Source organism: Schistocerca serialis, chromosome 2 (genome assembly GCF_023864345.2).
Source record: "Schistocerca serialis cubense isolate TAMUIC-IGC-003099 chromosome 2, iqSchSeri2.2, whole genome shotgun sequence".
Lineage (NCBI taxonomy): Eukaryota > Metazoa > Arthropoda > Insecta > Orthoptera > Acrididae > Schistocerca > Schistocerca serialis.
The window spans coordinates 853,954,349-853,980,538 of record NC_064639.1 but is presented as its reverse complement, the minus strand read 5'-3'; the positions used below and the strand labels follow the sequence as shown (position 1 = coordinate 853,980,538).

Here is a 26,190-nt window from a genome sequence, read left to right as displayed (position 1 = left end):
CCACAGAAAGAAATCGCATGGGGTTAAGTCGGGAGATCGTGGAGGCCATGACATGAATTGCTGATCATGATCTCCACCACAACCGATCCATCGGTTTTCCAATCTCCTGTTTAAGAAATGCCGAACATCATGATGGAAGTGCGGTGGAGCACCATCCTGTTGAAAGATGAAGTCGGTGCTGTCGGTCTCTAGTTGTGGCATGAGCCAATTTTCCAGCATGTCCAGATACACGTGTCCTGTAACGTTTTTTTTCGCAGAAGAAAAAGGGGCCGTAAACTTTAAACTGTGAGATTGCACAAAACACGTTAACTTTTGGCGAATTGCGAATTTGCTACACGAATGCGTGAAGATTCTCTACCGCCCAGATCTGCACATTGTGTCTGTTCACTTCACCATTAAGAAAAAATGTTGCTTCATCACTGAAAACAAGTTTCGCTCTGAACGCATCCTCTTCCATGAGCTGTTGCAACCACGCCGAAAATTCAAAGCGTTTGACTTTGTCATCGGGTGTCAGGGCTTGTAGCAATTGTAAACGGTAAGGCTTCTGCTTTAGCCTTTTCCGTAAGATTTTCCAAACCGTCGGCTGTGGTAGGTTTAGCTCCCTGCTTGCTTTATTCGTCGACTTCCGCGGGCTACACGTGAAACTTGCCCGCACGCGTTCAACCATTTCTTTGCTCACTGCAGGCCGACCCGTTGATTTCCCCTTACAGAGGCATCCAGAAGCTTTAAACTGCGCATACCATCGCCGAATGGAGTTAGCAGTTGGTGGATCTTTGTTGAACTTCGTCCTGAAGTGTCGTTGCACTGTTATGACTGACTGATGTGAGTGCATTTCATTTCAAGCACGACATACGCTTTCTCGGCTCCTGTCGCCATTTTGTCTCACTGCGCTCTCGAGTGCTCTGGCGGCAGAAACCTGAAGTGCGGCTTCAACCGAACAAAACTTTATGAGTTTTTCTACATATCTGTAGTGTGTCGTAACCATATGTCAATGAATGGAGCTGCAGTGAATTTATGAAATCGCTTCAATCATTTGTAATAGCCCTGTATTTTACACTAAAATGGAACGCACATGTGAGAACTGCGGTAGGGATGGCGAATTATCAACTTCAGTTTGTTGGGAAAATTTTAGGAAAGAGTGGTTCACCTGTAAAGGAGACTACATATAGGATGCCGGTGTGACCTATTCTTGAATACTGTGTGAGTAAGTGGGATCCATACCAGGTTGGATTGAAGGAAGACATCAAAGCAATTTAGAGGTGGGCTGCTAGATTTGTTACCAGTAGTTAGAACAACATGAAAAAGTTATGGAGATGCTTCGGGAACTCAAATGGGAATCCCTGGAGGGAAGGTGAAGTCCGTCTTGAGAAACACTATTGAGAAAACATAGAGAACTGGCATCTGAAGCTGACTGCCAAGTAATTCTACTGCTGCCAACACACATTGTGCACAAGGACAAAAAAAAAGTGTAAGGGCTCATACGGAGGGATATAGACAGTCATTTATCCCTTGCTCTATTTGCGAGTAGAACAGGAAAGAAAATGACTAATAGGGGGTAAAGGGTATCCTCTGCCATGCACCGTACAGTGGCTTGCGGAGTATCGATGTAGATGTAGATATTATAAAAAAAATTTCTCTGTATCTTTTAAACCATGCTGGATGTAAAATTTCAGAAAACATCAATTTTTGAGGAAACTATTGTCAATTCAGCACAAAGTACTTTGAATGCTTTGAAAGATTGTGATAGTTGGACCTGTGTTTCTACGGCCAATTTTTTCCTCAGAAACACTTGAGACTGGTTTTACCCACGAGGTATGAACAAAAGGTATTTTTCTAAAAAAAAATAATTCAATCAAAACCTGCATACCTCTAAAAGTTCACATAATTGATGCTGTTGTGTCAACAACTAATGCTTCAATATAAGACTGAAGACCACATTCAATGAGAGTTACATACACAGCTGTAAACAGTTCCACTCTAGTCACAGACTGCAATGAAGGCATGCCAAGAATCTGCCACAATTTGGATGATGATGTGATGTGGGGGCATGGCAGAAAGGTCATTAGCACCCATATCCAATCTGAAAGAATCATATGAAGTATTTCTCATATTGTTACCTGCTATTGCTGGTAGTAGTTTACTATGCTAACAGTATGCAATTTATCCTTAAATTGGTTCTTTATTTTAGTATCCCTTTCTCATGTGTTTCCTCCCAAGGCTTTTGAACAGAATGCCTGCTGACTGTGAAATGGTCAGTACCTTGATCTAGCACTTTGATTGTAGCTACCATGATATGAAATGCTTCTCTGTCACCATCCCACATTTATCAAAGTCGGCCGCAAGTAATTACTGGAATTTCTTATCTTTAAATTGACCTTTTCTCATATGTTTCCTCCCAGGGCTTGTGAGCAGAATGCTTGCTGCCTGCAAAATGGTCGGTATGTGAATTGCTTCTCTGTCACCAATCCCACATTTATCAAAGTCAGCAGCAAGTGTGGGAGTCATTACTGCTTTACATCCTCTTTTCTTTTTTAATTGCGGTGATGGAATTTTTGAGACAGTGTTATCAGTCAATATTTGTGAATTTTCCTTGAAATAAAGTAACTCCAATTCAAAGCTATTTGATCTTGATGTCACAATTCAACAAGTTGGTCTGAGAAAAAAAACTATGAACAAAATATGATTAAAATTATCAACACTAAATGAGTAGTCAATTTTTCTTTTCTTTTATTTTCAATGCATTTACAGTTGTTATATATCCATAAATAAATGACCTTAATTTGCTCTCGTCACTTCCCAGCTACCTCTGCTCACTGAAATGTTGTTCTCTCTTTCTCAAGAGGTGACAATCAATTTCATTCATGAAGCCTGGGGCCGTCATTTTAACCGCTGATTGATCAAAAACCGTTTTTCTTCTAAATAGTAACGATATTTAAAGGATAAGCTTGGCCTGTGTAAAAAAAGTCTTCAACTTTTTGAACAAAGTCTGTTTCTTTTTGGCTTAAAATGTCAACTGTCTTTCACCATGTTTTTGTACTTGCCTCCATTGTTGATACCACCGATCTAATTTTTGAATGCAGTTTTCAATTACTGTATCAGAATTCATTCTTTTTCCCAATGAACCAACACTCTCCACACAAGTAGAGTGGCAATGTGACACATGGTTAATTTACACACCCACAACCTGTGGAAAAGAACAATTAATATTTATTTCACAGACATTAGTTTGCTTCCAGTTATTTCATGAGAGTGCCACATGAGTAAATAATTTTCTCCAGTAAACAAACTGTAGGCCATGACATTGAACATCAACCCTGCTACGTTCCCTCAAAGGTGACACACTAGTGTGGCGGTCTGAGTTGGGTTGTTTAGTGTCTGAACACGCATGACAAGGCCGCTTCATTACATTTCATGAGAGTGCTCCACTATACCCAGGAAACAGAACCATGCAAGAGAGAAATGAATTCATCACGCGAGTCAATCTATTGGAAGCAGAGTGTTGGGCCCCACTTAGAATGAGCAAGGTAAGAACTCAGCACACGGTTGGTGCAGACAGCTAATGGCGAAGCACATGGCACAACACATGACATGATATAACAGGTGAGGTTCATGGTGGACGAACCTTGAGTAAGCACTGGCCTGCACAGCCTACTGCCACTCACACCTAAACACCTCCGCCAACATGTCTGCCCGTACTATGCGTCGCATGTGCCTTTCATGGCAGATTTCTGCACTATGCTACTGTGCTACCCATGCCAGCTCACCAGCTCATCTGCCTCTATCTTGATGTCTGACGGGGTTACTAAACCCTCTCCCTGAAAAAACCACACAGCCCCAGAAATTAACAGCCTTGAGTGTGACCTCCAGCACAGAACCCAAGAGGCCCCTGGAGAACCCGACAGCAGACCAGCCATCAAAGGAGGCAATGCCAAAGCCTATGGTTCTGACAGAAGAGTAGAAAGGCAGGGAAGCTGTGGCAGCGAGGGGGCTGGGGGTGTACACTGACTGCAATGGAGGCTATGCCACCTCTTCTGGCAAAGGAAGGTGGGGTGCGGTGGAGGAGGAGGAGGGTGGATTAAAATCCAGGATGGCGGAGTGCAGGAAGGGGCCACAATGGGGAATCACACCGCTTTAAGTGGGAGCCCTCACCAAGAACAATTTTGTGACTGAAACTGCCACCTAGCACACCAGCACACCATGGCAGTGATGTCAAAATGGGGTATGGGCATAGTTTATTTGCGTGGTGGGTCAGCTGCTCCCTACCAGCACTCACCACAAATAACTTCCGATTTTTGCAGGCCCATCACAACACCTGGTAGCCATCACGGTTAAAAACCAGATTACATGCCATGAAAGTCATCAAACTTCCATGAGACAAACTGCTGACCTTTGTTGGCAAAAATTACCAACAATGTGCAAACTGTAGCAGTTGATGACACGGAGGACAGCTTGGCTATGTATGGAAAACTGGATAACGAATCAACTACCTACAGCAACATGCTGGTCAAAAAAGGAGCCAGCAAAATTGATGTGCACTCTGTCTCAATGGTGGATCAACACTGGCCAAGGAGAGAACTAGCATGCCAGTGCAGTCTGGTTCTGTGCACAAGCCCTCCAAGAATGCACCAGATGTTCATTGTCACAATCAATCATTGGCCAGTAGACCTGACATCACACCGGTGTCTTCATATGAGTCATACCCCTGTGAGACACATGCAGCAACTGGAGTAGGCAAGGATGCAATGCTGGTTAATTGAAGACAAGACAGCATTTCTTCTCTGTGGCAAGCATGACAACCCCCTGGACAACGTTGAGCTGATCACGTAGGAGGAAAATCATATGCTGCACCCAATCCCTGCACAAAGAGACCTGCTCTGGCCAACCCAACCGGATCGCCAATATGGTACACCACAAAAACAGATCAGTCGCCTTGGTGGTTGTGGATTCATGTGCTGTCAATGGAAGGCCTGACAGGGTTCACTGTGGGGTATAATCTAATGCGAACACAAGAGCCTCCTGCTGACAGAACTACGAATCAGGCCCCACTGGTAGGCATGGTGGAGTGGTAACAAATGTCATAATAATATTTACTGAAAAAGACGGCCCAGTGCTGAAACCGATGGGCAGTCCTTTCCAGCAGATTGGAACGAGGGCCAAATAAAGAAATCAATGGCATGTGGTTGGTGACGAAGAGGAATGTGGAGATGAGCAGAGGAAGAACTCAACACATGGCTGGCACTGATGGCTAACAGCTAAGCACTTGGCACAACATGTGGCACAATATGCTCGGTGAGGTTCGCCTGCACAGCCTACTGTCACCAGCAGGTAAACACTTCCAATAGCCGGTCTGCCCAAACTATGTGTAACATGCAGAAGCAATATTTTTCAAAGGTGATGGTTTTATTTTTGTGGATTTTCTGATTTTGAAGTGTCAGAGATTCCCCATCCCCTTATCCTACTGAGTCTAAATTTCACGCAGCTCATTTTTACATGGGCCTGGGCCTTTGAACCATCGGAGGTTTAGAAGGGCCATTCCATAAATTGCCTTCTTTCATTGTTCAACAGTAGTAACAACATAACCAACAGAACACCACACACTGAAGGCTGTACAATTAGAAGTCAATCCCCACATCAATGGAGAGAGTTGAAGTATCAGATACACAACTTTCTACATAAACCTAACCTGATACTAGAATCAAGTTGATAGAAGGCACTCAAACCAAATTATTCTCTTCCAGTCAAACTAACCATATTCAGTGGCCTCCCCTTGTTGAAAGGCAGAGAGATCTCAACATTTTCTTCACATTCGTCTGCAACGGTGTGTGGAACACTATATGTGACACATATACTACTTAGCAATTTCCTGCACTCCAAAAATAATCAAGACACAAAAATGTTACTTGCTATCAGAGATGCTGTGCATCATAATACAGTATACTATATTACTTTGACAACCATGTTCATTTATTTATATATAACTTGAGCCACAGGAAGTTTAGTGTGTTACTTACTATGGCACAGAAAATTTACCTGAAGTCAACTCCATCAATGTTGTTGTGATAATCTAAGTAAGGTTTGATACCATCTAATACTCCTGGTGGTATTTTGTCCACTTCATCAAAAATAAATAGTGATGCAGCACAGTTGCTCACATTGCCTCTGACCCAAGATGCTAACTGCTCCTGTAGAATATAATGTTTATACCATAAAACCAAATATAATACACTTAGGAATCAAAATGTTCTATGCCTATATGTAGGGAGTTGTTTTTATCAAAAGGTCATCGTGAAGTCCAATGCCTACAAATTTGGATTTTCTTCTACATAACTCTCACAACACATGGAATTATTCAGACATTTCTTTTCACTTGTCTGTAAGAGTAATTAGCTATTAATTTACTGTCAAGGAAAATGTAATTTCTGATATTAAACTGAACTCCATGTTATGTACAGCAAACATCATAAATAACTGTACTTTTGAATAAAACACTACATGGAAAACAGAAGTTAACTGTTACTCAAAATTCTCACCTTCCACTAAAAAAACACAAAATGTTTTTTTATGTATCTATAATATGGAAAGGATATATTGCTAGTTACCATAGAGTCACAGAGAAGTGCAATTAAAGAGACTGCTAAAATATTAAAGCTTTTGAACAAGGTCCTCCTCCTGCAGTAGAAAACACACACATCCATACAAGCACAATCCCACACACATGGTCACTGTTTCAGGGTGCTAGAGCCTGACTGCAACTGTGTCTGACAGGACAACAATCAGGGATGGGTGGTGGAGGTAACAGGAGTCATGAGGCAGGAAGAGGGAGGGACAGTAGTGTACAGGTGGAGGAAGATGCTAATGCTGCCCAGCAGGGTGTGCAGGGACAGGGTGGGGACAGGGTAAGCATCAGGAAGCTGTGCTCAGGAAAAAGTGAGGGAGAAGGGGTGAGGAGGAGGAGAGAAATGGACTGCCAGTGTGCACTTGGTATGTTTGCTGGGAGGACTCATCAGCGATGCAGAGGAGGCCCTGTCATCGGCTATCGACTGCACTGGGTGCAACCGGCTGCACATAGTGGCACATGTGGCACGAATGACACCTGCTGCTTGAGTTCTGAGGGCATCCTTGGCTCCTTTCAGTAGATGGCTGATTTGGTGGAGGCAACCAGCACTGCATGTGAGGTGCAGGCTAAGCTGTTTATTTGTAGCACCGTACACCCAGGATTGATTGCAGTCCTCTGGTTTGGAGCAAAGTGAAAGATCTAAACCAGAGGTTCAGATGACTCTGCGATGGTAGTGGATGTGAATTTCTTGAATTCCGCTATCGGGAGCAGAATTGTAGTATGCATCTTAATATGTCAGGTGTGCACTACACACAGGAAGCAGTTACTAAGATAGCAAAGTAGATGTGGTGTGCACAAGGGGCTTTTTTAGATCAGAGAAACCCTTCCTTGGGATCAAAAAAGATTTTCCTGATAAATTAGCCACAATAGCCTCAGAGAGTGTTCATCCCTGCACAGATCAGAGTTAGAAAAGGTTAATACGATTTTAGAAAACTGTAGGAACATCCACGAAAAGATCCCAGAATTAGTATCGCTTACTGAAGTTTATCAAACATTGGAAAATCCAGGTCGGAATGTAACAATATTATGAAAAGTAGTAGTAGTAGTAGTAGTAGTAGTAGTATGGTGTTCTGCCTTAACGCAGGTCTTGTCATGGGTTAAGTCTCTTCCACTTTTGTCTGTCCACAGTCAGTCTTTTCATTTCTGAATATTTGTCTCCTTTGATATTGTCCAGCATTTGATATCTTCTTTTTCCTCTTCCCTTTCTTCCCTCCACCATTCCTTCTATTCCTTCCTTCAATAAACAGTCTCCCCTCAAACAATGTCCAATCCAGTTCCGTTTTCTTTTTCAGATGACTTTCAGCATGTTTCTTTCTTCCCCAACTCTTCTTAATACTTCTTCATTCCTTACTGGGTCTTCCCATTTCACTTATTCCATTCTTATCCATATCCATACCTCTAGTGCCTCAATCTTCTTTCATCTTCCTTCCTCAATGTCCAGGTGTCCGCACCATACAGTGCAACCCTCCAGATGTAACATTTGGCAAGTCTTTTCCTCAGATCTTTGCCTAGTGGTCCACAAAGTAATTTCTGTTTCCTCTTGAATCCTTCTTTTGCCATTGCAATTGTTTTCCTAATTTCTGTTGAGCAATCATATCATCCATACCCATATATTATGAAAAGGATAATTGGTACTCACCATCTAAAGGAGAAGCTGACACCCAAACATCTAGATGTCAGACACTCAGATCGGTACCAAATGATGTGTGCCGATAGAGTATCAATCAAAACACCAATTTAGTTTGTGCTGTGTGCTGTCGTCCAGCAGAACATCTGTAAATGGTAATTAAAAGTAACCCCAGCACTACAGAGTATAGGAAAAGCGCATCTGTGAGCTGCAAATGGGAAGATCTCTGGTAGGTGAGTTGGTAGAGCATCAGATCTTTGTACTAAAGGTCCCGAGTTCAAAACACACCGATGGCGAATTTTTTTCAACAGTTTACGCATGAAATTGTTATACGGGAGAGCATTTTTCTGACATCTAAAAGGACGTTTCGGAGTTTGTAGCACTTTTCTTCTGCAAGTCTGCTTTCGATTCATTAGTTGAAAGTAGCAAACCTGTACAGTACATTTGTACACACAGATGTGGTGTTATCTATACAAATGTATGCTATAGGTTTGCTACTTTCAACTAATGAAGTGAAAGCAGACTGCCAAAAGAACAGTGCTACAAACTCCGAAACGTCCTTTCTGATGTCAGAAAAAATGTTCTCCCATATAACAATTTCACACATAAACTCCCATACAGCAATTTCATGCGTAAACTGTTAAATAAAAATTGTCATTAGTATGTTTCGAACGCGGGACCTTTAGTACAATGATGTGACGCTCTACCAACTCATCTATCAATAATCTTGACATTCGCAGCTCACAGATAAGGTTTTCCTATACTTCGTAGTTCTGGTGTTAGTTTTAATCACCATTTACACATCTGCTACTGGATGACAGCACACAGCATGAACTAAATCAGTGTTTGGTACAAATCTGAGTGTCTGAGATCTGGAGGTTTGGGTGTGATTCACAGATAGGCAAAAAAAAGGACTATCGGAAAATGAGCACCAAAACTGGTGCCAAAGACAGTGATTCATGTGACATTGTTCTTGATGTCCAGTCCCAAAATTACTTTGAGCAGATAGTTACAGAACTAACTTGTGAGGGTAATTTCTTACACCTCCTGGAAACAACCAGACCTGAACTTATCAAATCAGTTAACGCAGAGGAAGGTATCTGTGATCATAAGGCTATGACAGTATCTATGACAATGGGTCTTACAAAGAATGTTAAGAAAGGCAGAAAAATATTTTTGCTTAGCAAGAGTCACAGGATACAAATTTCGGAGTATCTGAGATGTCAGCATCAAATATTCGGTGATGAGGACAAAGATGTAGAAAACAAATGGAAAAAATTGAAAGGAATTGAGCAACATGACCTCGACACATATGTTCCGAGCAAGGTCTTAAGGGATTGGAAAGACCCACCATGGTTTAATAGTCACGTTAGAAAAGTGCTATGTAAACAAAGAGAAATTCATCTCTGATTCAAGAGAAGTAAAAGCCTAGCTGACAAACAAAAGCTAAACAAAGCATAAATGACAGAAGTGTTCAATGACTTTGAAATTAAAACTTTGTCAACTGATCTGAGTACAAACCCTAAGAGGCTTTGGTCTTATGTAAAATCAGTAAGTGTGTCAAAATCATCTATTCACTCACTCAGTGGCCATACTGGCACTGAAATGGAAGATAAGAGAGAAGGCCGAAATATTGAATTCGGCCTTCTGAAATTGTTTCACCACTGAAGATTGCAAAACAGTCCCTTCTTTCAATCATTGTATGAACATTGAAATGGCAGATATTGAGATACTCAATTGCGGAATAGAAAAACAACTAAAATTGCTTATTATTGGAAATATGTCAGGACCAGATGAGATACCTATAAGAGTCCACAAAAATTATGCAAAAGGACTTGCTCCCCTTCTAGCAGTGATTTATCATACATCACTTGAGCAATGAAGGATACCTAGCAACTGGAAGAATGCCCAGGTCATTCCCATTTTTATAAGGGACAGTAGGACAGATGTACACAATTATAGACATACATCGTTGACATCAATCTATTGTAGAATTATGGAACAAGCTTTAATTCAAGAATCATGTTCTTGGAGAATGAAAATCTCCTCTATAAAAATCAACGTCGATTCCACAAACAGAGATCCTGCGAAACTCAGCTCACTTTGTTCCTCCATGAGATTCACAGTGCCGTAGACAATGGCACTCAAGTTGATGCCATGTTCCTTGACTTCAGAAAGGCACTTGACCCACTCTTCCGTTTAGTCGGGGGGGAGGGGGGGGGGGGGGACGGGGACAAACAAAAAAAAAAAAAACAAAAAAAAAACAGCTTATCAAGTATTGGAGCTGATTTGTGACTGGATTCAAGACTTACTTGCAGATGCAGATAGAGCTCAACATGTCGCTCTTAACCCCGGGATGCATGGTGCCAAAAACACACATGAATGCATATGCAGGGCCTCCAAGGCCCTGCCCTAATTAAAAATTTTCCTCTTTTCCTATAATCATTCTTTGGAGTTAAATTTATTTCTGTCAAATTTATTGTCATATTGAAAGATTCCTAAGATACCGTAACAGGATCTGGTGGGCATGATTAACATTTTATTAATTTTTGAAAAAAACTCTTAAGAGTGAATTTTTATTAGTTACATCCATTTACATAACATATACAAATAATTTTATTAATTCACTTATAAGTTGCAGTTTTCATTTTATAACATTTATTACAACCAATTTCGTCAATTAAAACATACTCATTATTCACAATATTATGTATATAGGCAATATTTTGACAAAAAGTTATTATTCATTGTTCACATAAAATAGCATTTTTCTTAGTTTTCAACATGTGACAAACAAGAAGCACAAAGAATGCCACTGTGTTCCTTACAGATGTTGGTTTTACACTTAATCCATGTCATAGCACTTTTCCTATGTTTATTATATGGACAATAATTGTATCTTCTTCTCTTTCCTGAAACATGCAGTTGGTTCGGCAATATGACATCTTTTGAACACCACATCTTTGCATGGCATCAACGATTTTCTTTGGAAGATTAGGGATCTGAATACGAAATTCCAGTAGTGGTCTTACCATTTCCTCTGCTAAATCTCTTAGGAACAAACGCCTTTTATCACTTCTTCCACTATGGTATGTCAGATGTTGGGCGAAAAATAAAATTTCCCTGTTCATTGCTTGCTACATCCATCATATTCATCCATAATGCAAATGACCATCTTTTTGTTTGTCTCTTGCAAGTGTAATAATGGATTTTCTGCACCATTTGATCTTCTCCACCCTTCGTAGAATTACAGAACTTTATTATATCTGGTTTCTTTTTTGCATAAGTTTCATCAATGTTTCTGTCGTGATGCATTGTGCTAATGAGAACTACATGAGAACTACATACTTTTTCTTTTTGGAAACATAACACCATTGTAATGTCACCTCTAAATGCAAACAAAGAGGAATGAATCGCTCTTGAGGCAGATGGTTTCATCTCATTAGGAATTTCTGGTTTATTTTGTTTGATTATTCCCACCACTGTAATTTGCTTCTGAAGCATCTCTTCTGCCAGCTGCACACTAGTAAAGAAGTTGTCAACAGTAATATTTTTTGATGATCCTTCAATGCTTTTAGCAAGATCTTTCACCAGATTCTATCCAAGATTTTTCTGAATAGATTCATGGGGCTTCCTTCCCGTGTAAACAATTCCGTCTAAAGCATATGCAGATGTAGCATCACACAAACAAAATATTTTTATGCCATACTTGGCTGGTTTAGAGTGTGAAGATGCATCTTCCACGGAATGGGACTACCTGTTCGTCAACTGTGAGCGAATCATTGGGAATCATTCTATTTCTACACTTGTCAAGAAATAGTTCCCATATGTAGCGAACAGCTGCAAGTTTGCCATCTGTAGATCGAGCTTCACGGGTATGCCTGTCATCAAATCTAATCATTCTCCTTATATCCTCGACTCTATTTACTGATACGGTGGCCTTATATGTAGGATTTGCCTTTTCATCCAAGAATAATTCTCTAATAAGGACATCCCAACTCTCCCAACTCTTCGCAACACCAGAAAGCAGTAAAAGACCAAGAAAACCCTCCATTTCAGCAAGTGAAATGTTTTTCCATGTTTTACCACGTAAAGCAGCCACTCTTCTGCCTTAAATATTTGTGCAGTTGGTGATTTCCTCTAGTATTTACTTGGAGATGAAATAGTCCCAGGCATCCTTATGTTTACAGGTTTTCAAACCACGGGCAGGACCAGGTACCTGCTTTACGATATTATGGACAGGCGTACGAAAAGTTGCAGGAGGATCTAATTTCCAAATCGTTCCATTCCGACTAATGTATGTGTTGTCTCCTATACCTTTTTGTAGTGGCTCTTCATTTTCAGACTCTGATGAAGTAATATTATCGGAAGGACTGTCATCTGCCTCAGTATTCACATCTGCAGGTTCGTTCGCTGATTCTTCACTACTTGCATCTTCAAAAATATTTCCTTCCTCGTAAGAATCATCATCTTCAAACCACTGAGCCACAACACTTTCAAAATTAGCTGCATTTGCACGTACTGACTCTCTTGCTTTGTATGTCGAAGCCATAGCAAAAGGCATGTCTCTTGAACAGCAGCTTGTGCAGCACTAAACGAGTCATACTCTTAACAATATGGGCCTTGCAGCAACAAACAAACTACAGTAACAATGAGGCTGACAAGAGCAGCACAGGATAACAATACTATGCAATAATAAAACATTTGATAGCAAAAAGATCAATAATACACCGACATCGCCAATATGTGAAAGTAGTGTGTATTATTTTTTAGTTATACTATTACTACTACAGCTACTGCTGCTGTTGGCACTCCTGTTGCTGGAAGTACCACTACAGTTATTGTTGAATTAATAACTGCTCCCAAACAAATGTTGAAGACAATATAGGCTAAAGAACATTTATAAATGTGTGAGGGCTTCTGAAGCCCTGCTTATGCATTCAAGGTGTATGGGTAAACATATTGAATTATACAAAAAACTTAAAAAGATTTCTTGTTCAGACTTGATAGGAGGAATGTCACAGTATTAGTGAAAGAGTACTGGAAAGCAGTTTGAAATCAAACAAAAATTACAGAATTTTTTTAAAAAATGAAGACATACAAGGGCCTTGGAGGCCCTGTATATGCTCTTAAGGTACAAAATCAACAGATGTAAAGGCAATTTCTGGAGTATTTGAAGGAAGTATGATAGGCTTTGAGGGTGTTCACAGATGATGCAGTTGTCTATAACAAAGTAGCAACACCGAAAGATAGTAATGCATTTGCAGAGTGACTTCCCCAGAATTGATGAATTGTGCAGGCTCTGGTAGCTGACCCTGAATGTAAATAAATGTAACGTATTGGCATAAACAGGAAAAGAAATCCACTACTGTACAGTTACACTATTAATGACAAACTGCTGAAAACAGTATCTACCATAAAACATCTAGGAGTAACTATCCAAAGCAATCTTAAGTGTTCGAATGACCACATAAAACAAATAGCTGGTGCAGATTCAAGGAAGAATCTTAAGGAAATGTAACTCATCCACAAAGGAAGTAGCTTATAAGGCACTTGTTCAACCATTTCTTGAGTGTTATTCATCGACCTGGGATCCCTACTGGACAGGACTGATGGAAGAGATAGAGAAGATCCAACAAAGAGCAGTGCATTTTGTCACGAGATTGTTCAGCTGGCACAAGAGCATTACGGAGGTGCTCAACAAACTCCATTGCCAGACATTACAGGAGAGGCATTGTGCTTCACAGAGAGATTTACTATTACAATTTTGAGGGAGAACTTTCCAGGAAGAGTTGGACAACATATTACATACTGCATAATGGTAACGAGAAGAAAATTCAAGAAATTAGAGCCAATACAAAGCCTTACCAACCATCATTCTTCTCATGCACTATTCTCGAGTAGAACAGGGTTGGATGGCTCAGTTAGTGGTACAAAAGTACCATACACCATTCTGTGGCTTGTGGAGTATGGTGTGGTTGTAGGTGAATAGGGGAAAGGACTTGTAGGTGTGCTGGGGGTATAGATGTGCACAGTACTGGAGTGGGAGCAGGGCAATTTAGGAAAGTTTGTATTGGTAGGAGGAATCCAGATGGCACAGGCTGTGAAGCAGTCATTAAAGAGAAGCACTTCATGTTGGATGGCATGTTCTGCAACTTAGTGGTCCAGCTGTCTCTTGGCTAAAGTTTGGTGGTGGCCACTCATGTGGACAGATAGACCATTAACTATTATGCCCACATAGAAAGCAGCACAGTGTTTGCAGCTTAAATGGTAGATCACATGGCTGCTTTCACATATGGGCCTGCCTTTGACAGAGTAGGAGATGCCTGTGACAGGTGTGGAGGTAGTAATGGGAGGATGCGTAGGACAGATCTCACATTTAGGTTATTACAGGGATATGAGCATGAGGCAAGGGGTTGGGAATAGGGCTGGAGTAGGGACTGAGGAGGATGGTGGGGAGGATATTCTTCATTTCAGAGCACAATGACATATAACTGAAATCCTGGCGGAGAGTGTGATTTATTTGTTATATGATGTTATCCAATACAGTGGCCATATCTGTGTGTGTGTGTGTGTGTGTGTGTGTGTGTGTGTGTGTGTGTGTGTGTGTGTTTGTGTGTTTTGTGGTTGAGTGACTGTGGGTGTATTTTCTATTGCAGAAGGACTGTCTGAAAGCTTTAATAATTTAACAGTCTTTTTCACTATGCCTGCCTGTGACACAACCTGTCTATATGCTGAGTAGCAATCTATCCTTCTCATATTGTTATTATTCCATCCTGGGCATTATTTTACAGATTTATCTCATCACATGATGCCAGTTAAGTGATAGTAGCTTTGTGAATAACTTACAGCGTTTACAGAGTAACATAAAAACACAAAAATAAATGTCAGGTAGGTTTGCTAAACCCTTACAGTCACAGTGAGCTCATCAGTATATCAACCCTTTGACTGAAATAAACTACTGCAGCAAACTAAGTTTCCTGTTTTGAAGGTGCAGTGGATCAATATAGCAGTCTCTGTAGATGAAGGGCAGTGCAACAAAAGTGAATCATGGAAGGCAGAGAAGCAAGAACATAATGCCAGACAACGTTTGCTCAGCTACAGCAAAAGGTAGTTGCTTGCGGTACATGGGGATCTGGGGATTCATCTTATAAAGCTACCATTACAATAAGATAATGTTACAGGCCTAAAGTAACCATACATCAAGAGTACTTGCTGCTACCCTACTCATCTGAAGTTTTTGTATGTCCATCTTTGTGATCGAAGGTCTGGGAGACTTCGGCCATCCACTATGTAAGAAAATGAAACACCTACAGCTGTCCTTATGAAGCCATTTATAGTATGGCTCCAGTTCTGGCACTTCAATGCACTATCTTCAGGCCTTAGCTGGTGCCAAGAAGGTTCACACCATCCACATACACACTGTATCAGTGGCCAACATCTATAACTGGTTTTTGCAGATCACCTGTAACAGCAGTGTTGTCTCTCCAACCATCCAGAAAGACAACATTGCAGTTACAGGCAATCTGCAAAAACCAGTTAGAGATGTTGGCCACAAGTCCGTGAGTTACATGCTGTTGTGGTGCACTACCAACTTTTGCACTGTAATAGTGTGTGGAACGGAGAGAGGTAGAGTGCTGTAAATAATTTGTGTTTGCTGTCAGCACTGAGCATGTATACACGATGACACACTTTGTGAGAATGTTGTCACAATTCACCACAACAAAGTGAATGTTATCTCAAAGATCATGTTTGGTCATCAGGGAGATTTTGTGAATAAGATCTTCAAATGCAATCTTATATCAAGGATATAATATGCAGCGCAACGATTTCAGGCATAATGAGTGGTGTATCAAAGAAACATAAAATTTATCATTTTCATTCAAAATAGCAACATGAATTTTTTTTGTATCAGAAAGAAAGGCACGGCATTTGTTTATTGTGTCAAGCTGCTATTGTATTTGTGAAAAAGATAAACATGGGAGACATTTCAAAACTGTGTGAATGCCAAGTTTCCTTCATACAAATCAATTAAGTTTTCAGCAAAATCAGTTCACAAAACTGCTGGATAAAAGTGTTGCTGCCATTCTTGCTTCTTATCGTGTTTCAGATGTACTGGCAAAACCCTTTGAAGACAGTGAATTCATAAAAGAAGCATTTCGAGAAGCTGCTGATGAGTTGTTTCAAAATTTTAAAAATGAGTCTTGAAATAGTGTTTGCCGTTGAATACCTTCAACTTTTGTCAAGAACAGTCACAAGATAAGTTTAAACAATATCTAATGATGTTTCTTCTGAATTGAGGACAGACTTGGATGAGTGTTTTATTTTTCAATACTATTACATGAGTCTGATGATGCAACAAGCACTGCTCAGTTACCAGTTTTTGTACAATGAATATATGCATTTTCCAAGAAGCAATTCATCCTGTCTGAGAGAGAATACCTATCCACAAGTTTGTAAACATTACCACAGATGGCACTCGAGCCTTAGGAGGTTCTAAAACTGGCTTTCTTGCTCAGTGCTGAAGAGATGAAAGTTTCCCACAGTTTTTAATGTATCACTATATTTTATACTAGCAGTTCATTGTATAAAGTTTTTAAATTTGAATGAAACTATGAAAACTGTTGTGAAGATAGTCAATGAAATTAGGTCTCACTCTCTTCAAAGAAGACTTTTCAAAGATATAGCAGATGAACTGGAACCGCACAATGGAGATTTACTACTCCAGACTGAAGTGTGTTGGCTTAGTAAAGAAATAGTACTTCAACCTTTTCACAGTCTTTTACTGGTTATCAAACTGTTTTACAAGAACTAGAAGAGAATATTCTGTTAGCTCATATTGAAGATCCTCTCTGGGGTATAAATTTTGCTTTCTTAATTGACCTAACAGAAAAACTTACTGAGATAAATTTGAAATTTCAAGGTAATGACAAACATACTGCTGATGTGATATCTGAAGTAAATTATTTTACTGCTAAATTGCATTTATGGGAGTGTTGCCATAAAAGATGTAAATTAAGATACTTTTCAACTCAGAACACCCAAGCAGAGGAAAGTGGATACCTTATGATAGAGAATGTCATGCAACAACGATCTCCAATTTCAGGGATGATTTCAATGGCCAGTTTACTGATTATAAAAAGATTTCAGTGGTAACCCAGTTTGTATATTTCCCTTGGCCTAACCTTGAATTACTGGTATATCTGTTTCCTTTGAAAATGTTTCTTCATAGATAGGGCAGCTGTTGAACTTTAAATAACATCTTTTAAAAATAATTTGTATCTTGAAAGTGTTGCAGAACCCAGCCCTTAGGAAAAATACCCTACATCAGTTAATGTAGCACTTAGGATAAACATCTTGTTTGTTTCTACTTACATTTGTGAGACCGTATTTTGAAATACAAAGTTTATTGAAAATAAGCACAAAACAAGGTTGATTGAGGGACACCTGGACTTCTGTATTTGATAATGTGTAACAAGTTATACACCTAATCTCAAGGACATTGTTAACAGAACATCTACTAAAGTTCCACATTACATATAAGATAACTCTTGTGTTACGCAAATAAAAATATATTAGTAAAATATTATGAAATAAAATTCTTTTGTTTTGAAAGAAACTATTATTGTTAAATACTTGTTTTACAGTACCCTAAAGTTAAAAATGTAACAGTAATTGCATTTTTAAAAGAAGCACATCCCTTTGATATGTTGGTGGGCAATAGTAGATAGTGAGGATTTCATGGTTGCCAACCCCTGTATTGGACTGTTCATTCTCTTCAGCAGGTCCTATAATTTTTCTTCACTGTCACTGAGGATAACTGTGTCATCAGTGAACATTATCACTGATATCCTTTCACCCTGAATTTCAGTCCCACTCTTGAACCTTTCTTTTCTTTCTGTCATTGCTTCTTCAATGAATAGTAATGGAAAAAGATTGCATCCCTGTCTTATACCCTTTTTCTGAATATTTTTGTGTTTCCATACATCATCAAGCAACTGAAGTGTTACTTCTGTTACCCAAAGTTTCTTCACAGTTGCTTTCTTTGTGCCTACTTATGTATCTCAGCTTCTGTGATTGCCCTGTCCAGAGATGTTCATTCCTCTTCAACTACAAATGAGTCAAAGAGGAATTTATAGCTTTGGAATGATGTAGAAATTTATTGAGATAACTTACAGAATCGGTAGATGTGTCATTTTGTAACGAACTGCTGTGTCGTCTGAACAAGACACAGCTAGGGCAAAAGCACCACATGCACAAAGATGCGAGCTGGTGCCAGTGCCATAGGGACTTGCCACTTGCGCAAGTTCCACAGGCGGCGCTGAGGGTGTAGCCTACTCTGAAGATAGAAGAGCAGCTCTTGCCCACTTCGATTATAGATCATCATCCAGGGCTGAGTTAGATAGGGAATGTCATATAGTGAACATACAGTTGTAAATTGCATTTGCTACATACTGTGAAGTTTACCTATGAATATTTGCACCTAGCCATTGAGGACATTTTTTGTGTTATATTACAAGCAGTATTGCAGAATTCATTACCCATCTAGTAACCAAGATAAGTAAACCTTGTTAACTCATTTGTATAGCTTTGTTACTAATTTGTTGGAGTGTTGTAGAACCTCCGTTCTCCTAATCAGTTACCTGGCCCTGGTGCATAGGTGTGTAACCATCGCAGGAAGAAATTGTCTTAGCAATGTACTGTGCCAGACGCCATTTCACAAACTAACAAACTTGGCCTACGTTAATAACAGTGGCAACTCGGCCTCCACAGCAGAAGTGACAAGGCCATTACAAAACTGGCAAAGAGGCTTTACAAAACAAAAAAGCTCAAGTTTCACATAAAAAAGTCAAGTGTCATTTTGGTTCAACGTGACTACCATTTGTGATGTGGCAAATGTCTCACTAGTAATCAAATTCTTCCCAGACTTTTTGCAATTAATTGAGTGTAACTTGTGCAATGGCAGCGTAGACTCAATTTTTCAGGTCGGCTAAATTCTTTGGTAGGGGGAGGAACACACACATGGTCTTTCAACAAGCCCCACAGAAAGAAATCCAAAGGTGTCATGTCTGGGGAGCAATGTGGCCATGCAACTGGGCTTTCACAACCAAGCCATCGACCTGGGAAGCTATCGAGGAAACCTCAAACTTCTGTGAAATGAGGTGGTGCACCGTCTTGCTCAGTCACCTTCATCAATCTGTGGAGTTAAAAAGTTTTCAAGCATATCCAGATATACAATACCAGTGACAGTTTTGTCCATGAAGAAGAAAGGGCCATACACTTTCAGTCTGCTAAGGACACAATACACATTAACTCTGGGGCTGTCACAAACATGTTCCAGGGTTGCATGTGGATGTTTGCTGTCCCATATTCTGCAGTTGTGGGTGGTCACCATGCAAATGATATGAAATTGACTCATATCTGAAGAATGTCTTGTTGCCCATTCTCCGATGCAATATTTCTGCATAGAATGCCCCACAAGCAACCTTCTTTGCATCAGTAATGCACTGAGGAATGTCTCTTCATCCCTATCCAATGAAACATTTCCATGCAGAATTCCCCAAGAGCAACCTTATATGAATTACTAATGTGCTGTGCCACTGTGAACCTTTATGGTTGCAAGATCTATGCAGCACTCACCAAACAGTCTTTTGTGGAATGCTGGTCTCACGAGATGCACGTCACATTGATTTTTGTGGACTGCAGACAAAGCTCTCCCTAACATGTCCGACGTAATCATCAACACGCATACGACCTGGTAATCTGTGAACAACCTGTCTCAACAAAGTTCTTGTGCCAAGAGTAAATTGTAGGCCTGCTTGGAGGTTCTTTAGCACATCTGGTGCAAAATTTACCATGAACAGTTGTTGTAGAGTTCATTTCATGAAACCAAAATATACAATAAGCACACTCCGCACCAGTGAAGGAAGCCATTTTAACTGTGCACTATGCTGGTGCTCCTAGTGGCAGAATGGGGTACTGACGCATTACGTGAATCAAAACTGAGGTTGTTTGCTACAAAATGAAACATCTACCAATTCTGTAGGTTATCTCGAAAAATTTCTATATCATTCCAAAGATGTAAAGTCCTTTTAGACTCAATCTGTGAATCACCTACAGTGGTATTCATTATAGCAGTATCTACAGCCTCAATCGACTTCAAACACACCTAATAATGCCTTAGCACTACAGTTTTCTACTTCTTTCCACACTGATTCTTCCTAATGATTAACTTCAATTTCATCCCACTCTTGATCATTATTAAATTGTGATCTGCTTCTGGGTATGCATTACAATGCACTGTTGCAGCAATCAACCACATACCAGATCTCACAACCCCTCAACGGGTGTGCAGATGACCTGCCTTCAAAATCCTGGTGCTGGGCAACAGAACACTGCTGTTGCAGCATTCTTCAATACAGCACTTTGTCACAGCAGCGGACGGGGTTTCCAAAAGCCACAGCACAACATTACACTTCCATAGTTACCCGCATGACAGGAGGCAGGCTCCCATCAAAACATTGCTGGCCAGACCAACTATAAATGCTCATTGATCAGCTATTAGCATCATTTGTACTTGTATTTTGACCATGTCCTGGACTTCTGACTTTAGCCAACACAGTAACTGTCTTTGCACCAGCCGTCAGTCCGATGTGGGATCCAGCAGATCCACCTCACCAAGCAGTGGTATCAGCTAGCCAGCAGTCTGTAAGCCCCCAGCTACAACTGAATTACTTGAGATCTCAAGTCAGTGCCACCAGATGGAGGCCATGCCTAGGGTTTAAATGTCCAACACTGACTCTGGGCTCAGCACCAGGCATCAGTGTGGCTCATCAGCTGTTTGTAACTAGATGGAGACCAGCATGAGCTTGCTTTTTGCCAGGTGATGTCCGCAGTTACACCCAAACAGACTGCGCGAAACTAAGAAAAGAGGTTTGGTGCAGCGCAGCACAGACAGTGTAGACATCAAACTGCATGGATCTGCAGTGTTCCTTGTTTTCCAATTTTAATGGCGTGCGTATGCACACACCTGATCATTACTGTGCACATATGAACACTCTGCTCCATTCTGCGCTGCTCTGCACCATGTGCTTGTACATAGCGTGGCATATCCGGTAGGACAGGGTTTTCTTCACCAGAGTGTGGCCACAGCAAACTGCTGTCTAATGTACACACCCGCTGCTGTGCAGCGAGATGTGCTGAGGTAGCACACTGCTACTGAAAGACCACATATGCTGCCGGTGTGGAAGAAATACTGAAAAAAGAATGTTTATCCTGAATGAGCTCTTAATAGAATGCAAGCCACAGTTTCACAAATGCCATTCTGGTGCACATGCAACCTTCTTGACTACTATGGATGTCTGAATTGCCAACACCATTACATTTGGTGTCAGAAGAAGCGCTAATAACAATGAGTGGCACATCACAGAGCAATAATTGGTAGCCTCATTTCAACGTAGTGAGTGGAAATAAACTATCCCATGATTTGTCATCATTAACCATTACACTGACACTGCAGTAACCAGAGTAATATTTCACTGTGCCAGTTTCACCCTGCTGCAGGAGAGAATACACTTCACCAGGAAACTGCTGGACTCAAATGGCCATGAGCTTTCAGCCATTCACCTGTTATTGACATCATCAGAGCAGAAAGGCAAATTCAGCTGGCTTTCACAACAACGACATGGGGCAGAATGAAAAACTGTGTAACATACTGTGATCAACATGACAGGAAGAAACTTCGATGCGTTTGTCATCTAAGCAAGATGAGACTTAACTCTGCTCCTTCACCACAAAGCATCCCTTTTGCTGACATATTAAGTGGTGTTGAACAAGCAATTCACACATTTCCCAGTGAAACAGCACAAGAAATTCGTAGAGATACGAGCTGTATTTTTTTTAAATCCAAACTGCCAGCACAAAACATGACTGGAACTGAACAAGATGGCCTCTGTGCTCTCCACAACAATCCTCTCATTGTCATCCTGCCAGCTTACAAGGGCAATGCTGCCATTCCAATGGAACAAACTGACTACAACGCGAAAATCTGATGGATGCTGGAGGATGACACATACTAAAAACTGCCTTGGGACCGAACATCCAGACAAGTAAGGAAGACTTCAATGTTTCTCAAATGGTCATCACTGGAAGAGTATTGCCAGGAATCTCCTCCCTCAGGCACACAGACCACTCACAGTCTACAATCTGCCAAAGGTATATAAGGACACACATTTAAGACCTATAGTAAGCACCAGGGATCACCAACCTATAGACTTGCAAAGCATTTGGCCAGCCTCTTCTTGACCCATGTAGGGTACTGTGCACACCATATAAAGAATACAGCAGACGTCACCTATCGCATTAAACATATACTCCTTGAAGAAGGAGATATTATTGTTAATTTTGATGTTTTTTCCCTATTCACATGTGTGCCCATCACAGACTCTAAACTTGCTGTCCCGGATCTTTGAGGACACCATTGTAAATTTATTTAAACATAACCTGATGTCATCATATTTTTTACATGGTGGAAAATATTTCAACCAGATGAAAGGTGTCGTGATGGAGAGTTCATTAATGTCAGCTGTAGCCAACCTCTTGATGAAGCATTTCAAGGACATTGCCTTGGTCATGACTCTTGCAAAGCCTTGGGTTTTTTTGTTTTTTTTTATCGCTACATCACTGATAGCTTCGTCATGTGGCCTCACAGACATTAGAAGTTGGAAGAGTTCCTGGAACACTTCAACATCGACTACCATGTAACATTCATGATGGAAGTAGAAAAGGATGGTTCCTTGCCATTGCTGGAAGTCCTTGTCTGCCTTAAATCCAAGGGGCACCTTGGTCATAGCGTTTATCAGAACTCCACCCACACAGATCAGTATCTGCACCAGCTACCACTACCCAGCAGAAACGATCTGTTCTGAGAAGCTTAATACATCAAGCTGAAACTGTATCAATGCCAAAAACCTGCTGAGGGAACTAAGCGACTTCAAATTGCACAAGCAGTTTCATCTAAGCCATGAAAACAGAAGGTCTCTGAATAGGACACAAAGAAGAGGTTTTTTTTTTTTTTTTTTTTTTTTCTGCTGAGGTCATTAGCGCCCAGTCACTGTTGTGAGAGCACATGGAATCTGGTAAAACTCAAGGGGATGGGGGGGACACCAGAAGGACCTGACAAAGATGCAGATAAAATAAGTAAAAAGGTTAGATGTCTTTGGACAAGCCAGTTAAAGTTATAAAACGCAGAATACGAGCAGCTGCTCGAGCGTCATCAGCTAAAACATCCGGTAAAGTAGATGGCAGGGACAGGACAACACGAAATTGACTATAACGGGGACACGACAATAAAACATGGCGCACTGTTAATGCCTGACCACAAGGGCACTGCGGGGCTGGGTCACCGGAGAGCAGATAGCGGTGGCTAAACCGGCAATGCCCAATCCGCAACCTGGTCAGAAGGACCTCCTCACGCCGAGATGGTCGGGAGGATGTTGTCCAAGCAGTTGGGAGCGGTTTTACTGCCCGGAGCTTGTTTCCTTGGAGGGATGACCAAGCATCCCACCACAACGACACAAGCCTCTTACATACATCCGCACGAACGTCAGATGACGGGACACAATGGGAGGCTGGCCGAGGCAGGACGACTGCAGCCTTGGCTGCAACATCCGCAGTCTCATTCCCAGGCACTCCTACATGTCCGGGAACCCACAGAAAGCTGACAGAACCACCATTATCAGCGAAAGAATGGAGGGACTGCTGTATCCGTTGGATCAAGGGATGGACCGGATAGGGAGCTCCAAGGCTCTGAAGAGCACTGAGTGAGTCAGAGCAGAGTACATACGATGAATGGCGGTGGCGGCGGGCATACTGAACGGCCTGATGGAGAGCAAAAAGCTCGGCCGTAAAGCTGGAACATTGGTCGAGGAGCCGGTATTTAAAGGTGGCGGCCCCGACGACAAAGGCACAGCTGACACCATCGTCAGTTTTGGAGCCATCGGTGTAAATAAAGGTGTGACCGGCAAGTCGAGCACGAAGTTCGACAAACGGTGAGCAATACACTGCAGCTGGAGTACCCTCCTTCGGGAGTGAGCTGAGGTCGAGATAAATATGAACCGGAGCCTGGAGCCAAGGTGGTGTCGGGCTCTCACCCTCTCTGAAGGTGGTAGGGAGGGCAAAATCCAATTGTCGAAGCAGGCGACGGAAGCGGACTCCGGGGGGCAGCAGGGCAGACACATACAACCCGTACTGACGGTCAAGAGAATCAGCGAAGAAGGACTTGTAAGAGGGGTGGTCGGGCATAGACAACAGCCGGCAGGCATACCGACACAGCAGTACGTCGTGCCGGTAGGTCAATGGTAACTCGGCAGCTTCAGCATAAAGACTCTCGACAGGACTAGTGTAGAAGGCTCCGGTCGCAAGACGTATCCCCCGAGGGTGGATGGAGTTGAGCCGGCGTAAGAGGGATGGCCGAGCGGATGAGTAGACGAAGCTCCCATAATCCAGCTTCGATCAGACTATGGACCGATACAAGTGAAGCAGGACAGTGCGATCTGCTCCCCAAAATGAACCACTAAGAACTCTGAGGACATTAAGGGAACGTGTACAACGGGCCGCCAAATAAGAGACATGTGGAGACCAACACAGTTTCCTGTCCAACGTGAGCCCTAGAAACTTAGTTGTGTCCATGAATGGGAGAAGAACGGGACCGAGATGTAAGGATGGCGGAAGGAACGCTTTATATCGCCAAAAGTTGATACAAACCGTCTTCTCTTCAGAGAACCGGAAGCCATTTGCCACGCTCCATGAGTAGAGGCTGTCTAGACAACGCTGAAGGCAGCGCTCCAGGAGGCATGTTCTCTGGGCACTGCAGTAGATCGCGAAGTCATCGACAAAGAGAGAGCCTGAGACATTAGGTGGAATGCAATCCATAATTGGATTGATCGCGATGGCAAAAAGGGCTACGCTCAAGACGGAGCCCTGAGGCACTCCGTTCTCCTGGAGGAAGACGTCGGACAATACGGAACCCACACGTACCCTAAACTTTTGATCCGTTAAAAAGGAATCAATAAAAAGGGGCAGGCGACAGCGTAGGCCCCACCTGTGCATAGTGCGGAGGATACCTCCTCTCCAACAGGTATCATAAGCCTTCTCCAAGTCGAAGAACACGGCTACCGTTTGGTGCCTTCGCAAAAAGTTGTTCATGATGAATGTCGACAAGGTCACAAGGTGGTCAACAGCGGAGTGGCGGCGACGAAAGCCGCATTGGACATTAGTAACGTCGAGATTCAAGAATCCAGACTAACCGAGCATTAACCATGCGCTCCATCACCTTACAGACACAGCTTGTAAGAGAAATGGGGCGGTAACTAGAAGGAAGGTGTCTATCCTTCGCGGGTTTGGGTATAGGAACAACAACAGCGTCACGCCAACGCATGGGGACTTGACCTTCGGCCCAGACGCGATTGTAGGTACGAAGAAGGAAGCTTTTGCCCGCCGGAGAAAGGTGTGCCAGCATCTGAACGTGAATGGCATCTGGCCCCGGAGCAGAGGACCGGGACAGGGCAAGCGCACGTTCGAGTTCCCGCATAGTAAAGGGGGCATTATAAGTTTCCAGATTCAGCGAGTGGAAGGAAGGTCACTGAGCCTCTTCTGCCTCTTTCCTGGGAAGGAAGGCAGGATGGTAATGGGCGGAACTTGAAACCTCCGCGAAAAAGTGGCCAAAGGCGTTGGAGACAGCCACAGGATCAACAAGGACCTCATTACCTGAGGTCAGGCCAGGTACCGAGGAGTGGGCCTTAATGCCCGACAGCCGGCGCAGGCTACCCCAAACGACGGAAGAGGGAGTAAAACTGTTAAAGGAGCTGGTGAAAGAGGCCCAATAAGCTTTTTTGCTGTCTTTGATGACTCTACGGCATTGCGCTCGCAGTCGTTTGTATTCAATACA

At 41.9% G+C, this 26,190-nt stretch overlaps 1 protein-coding gene across 2 annotated transcripts in view; it reads right to left on the bottom strand.

Moving 5' to 3' along the window:
* Positions 1–26,190, bottom strand: part of LOC126458153 (torsin-1B-like) — a 99,257-nt gene that overhangs the window by 52,096 nt on the left and 20,971 nt on the right. For both annotated transcript variants that reach the window (XM_050095014.1, XM_050095015.1), the window contains one exon: positions 6,031–6,182. In XM_050095014.1, coding sequence (XP_049950971.1) covers positions 6,031–6,182 — 152 coding nt within the window. The remainder of the gene's footprint in view (positions 1–6,030; positions 6,183–26,190) is intronic.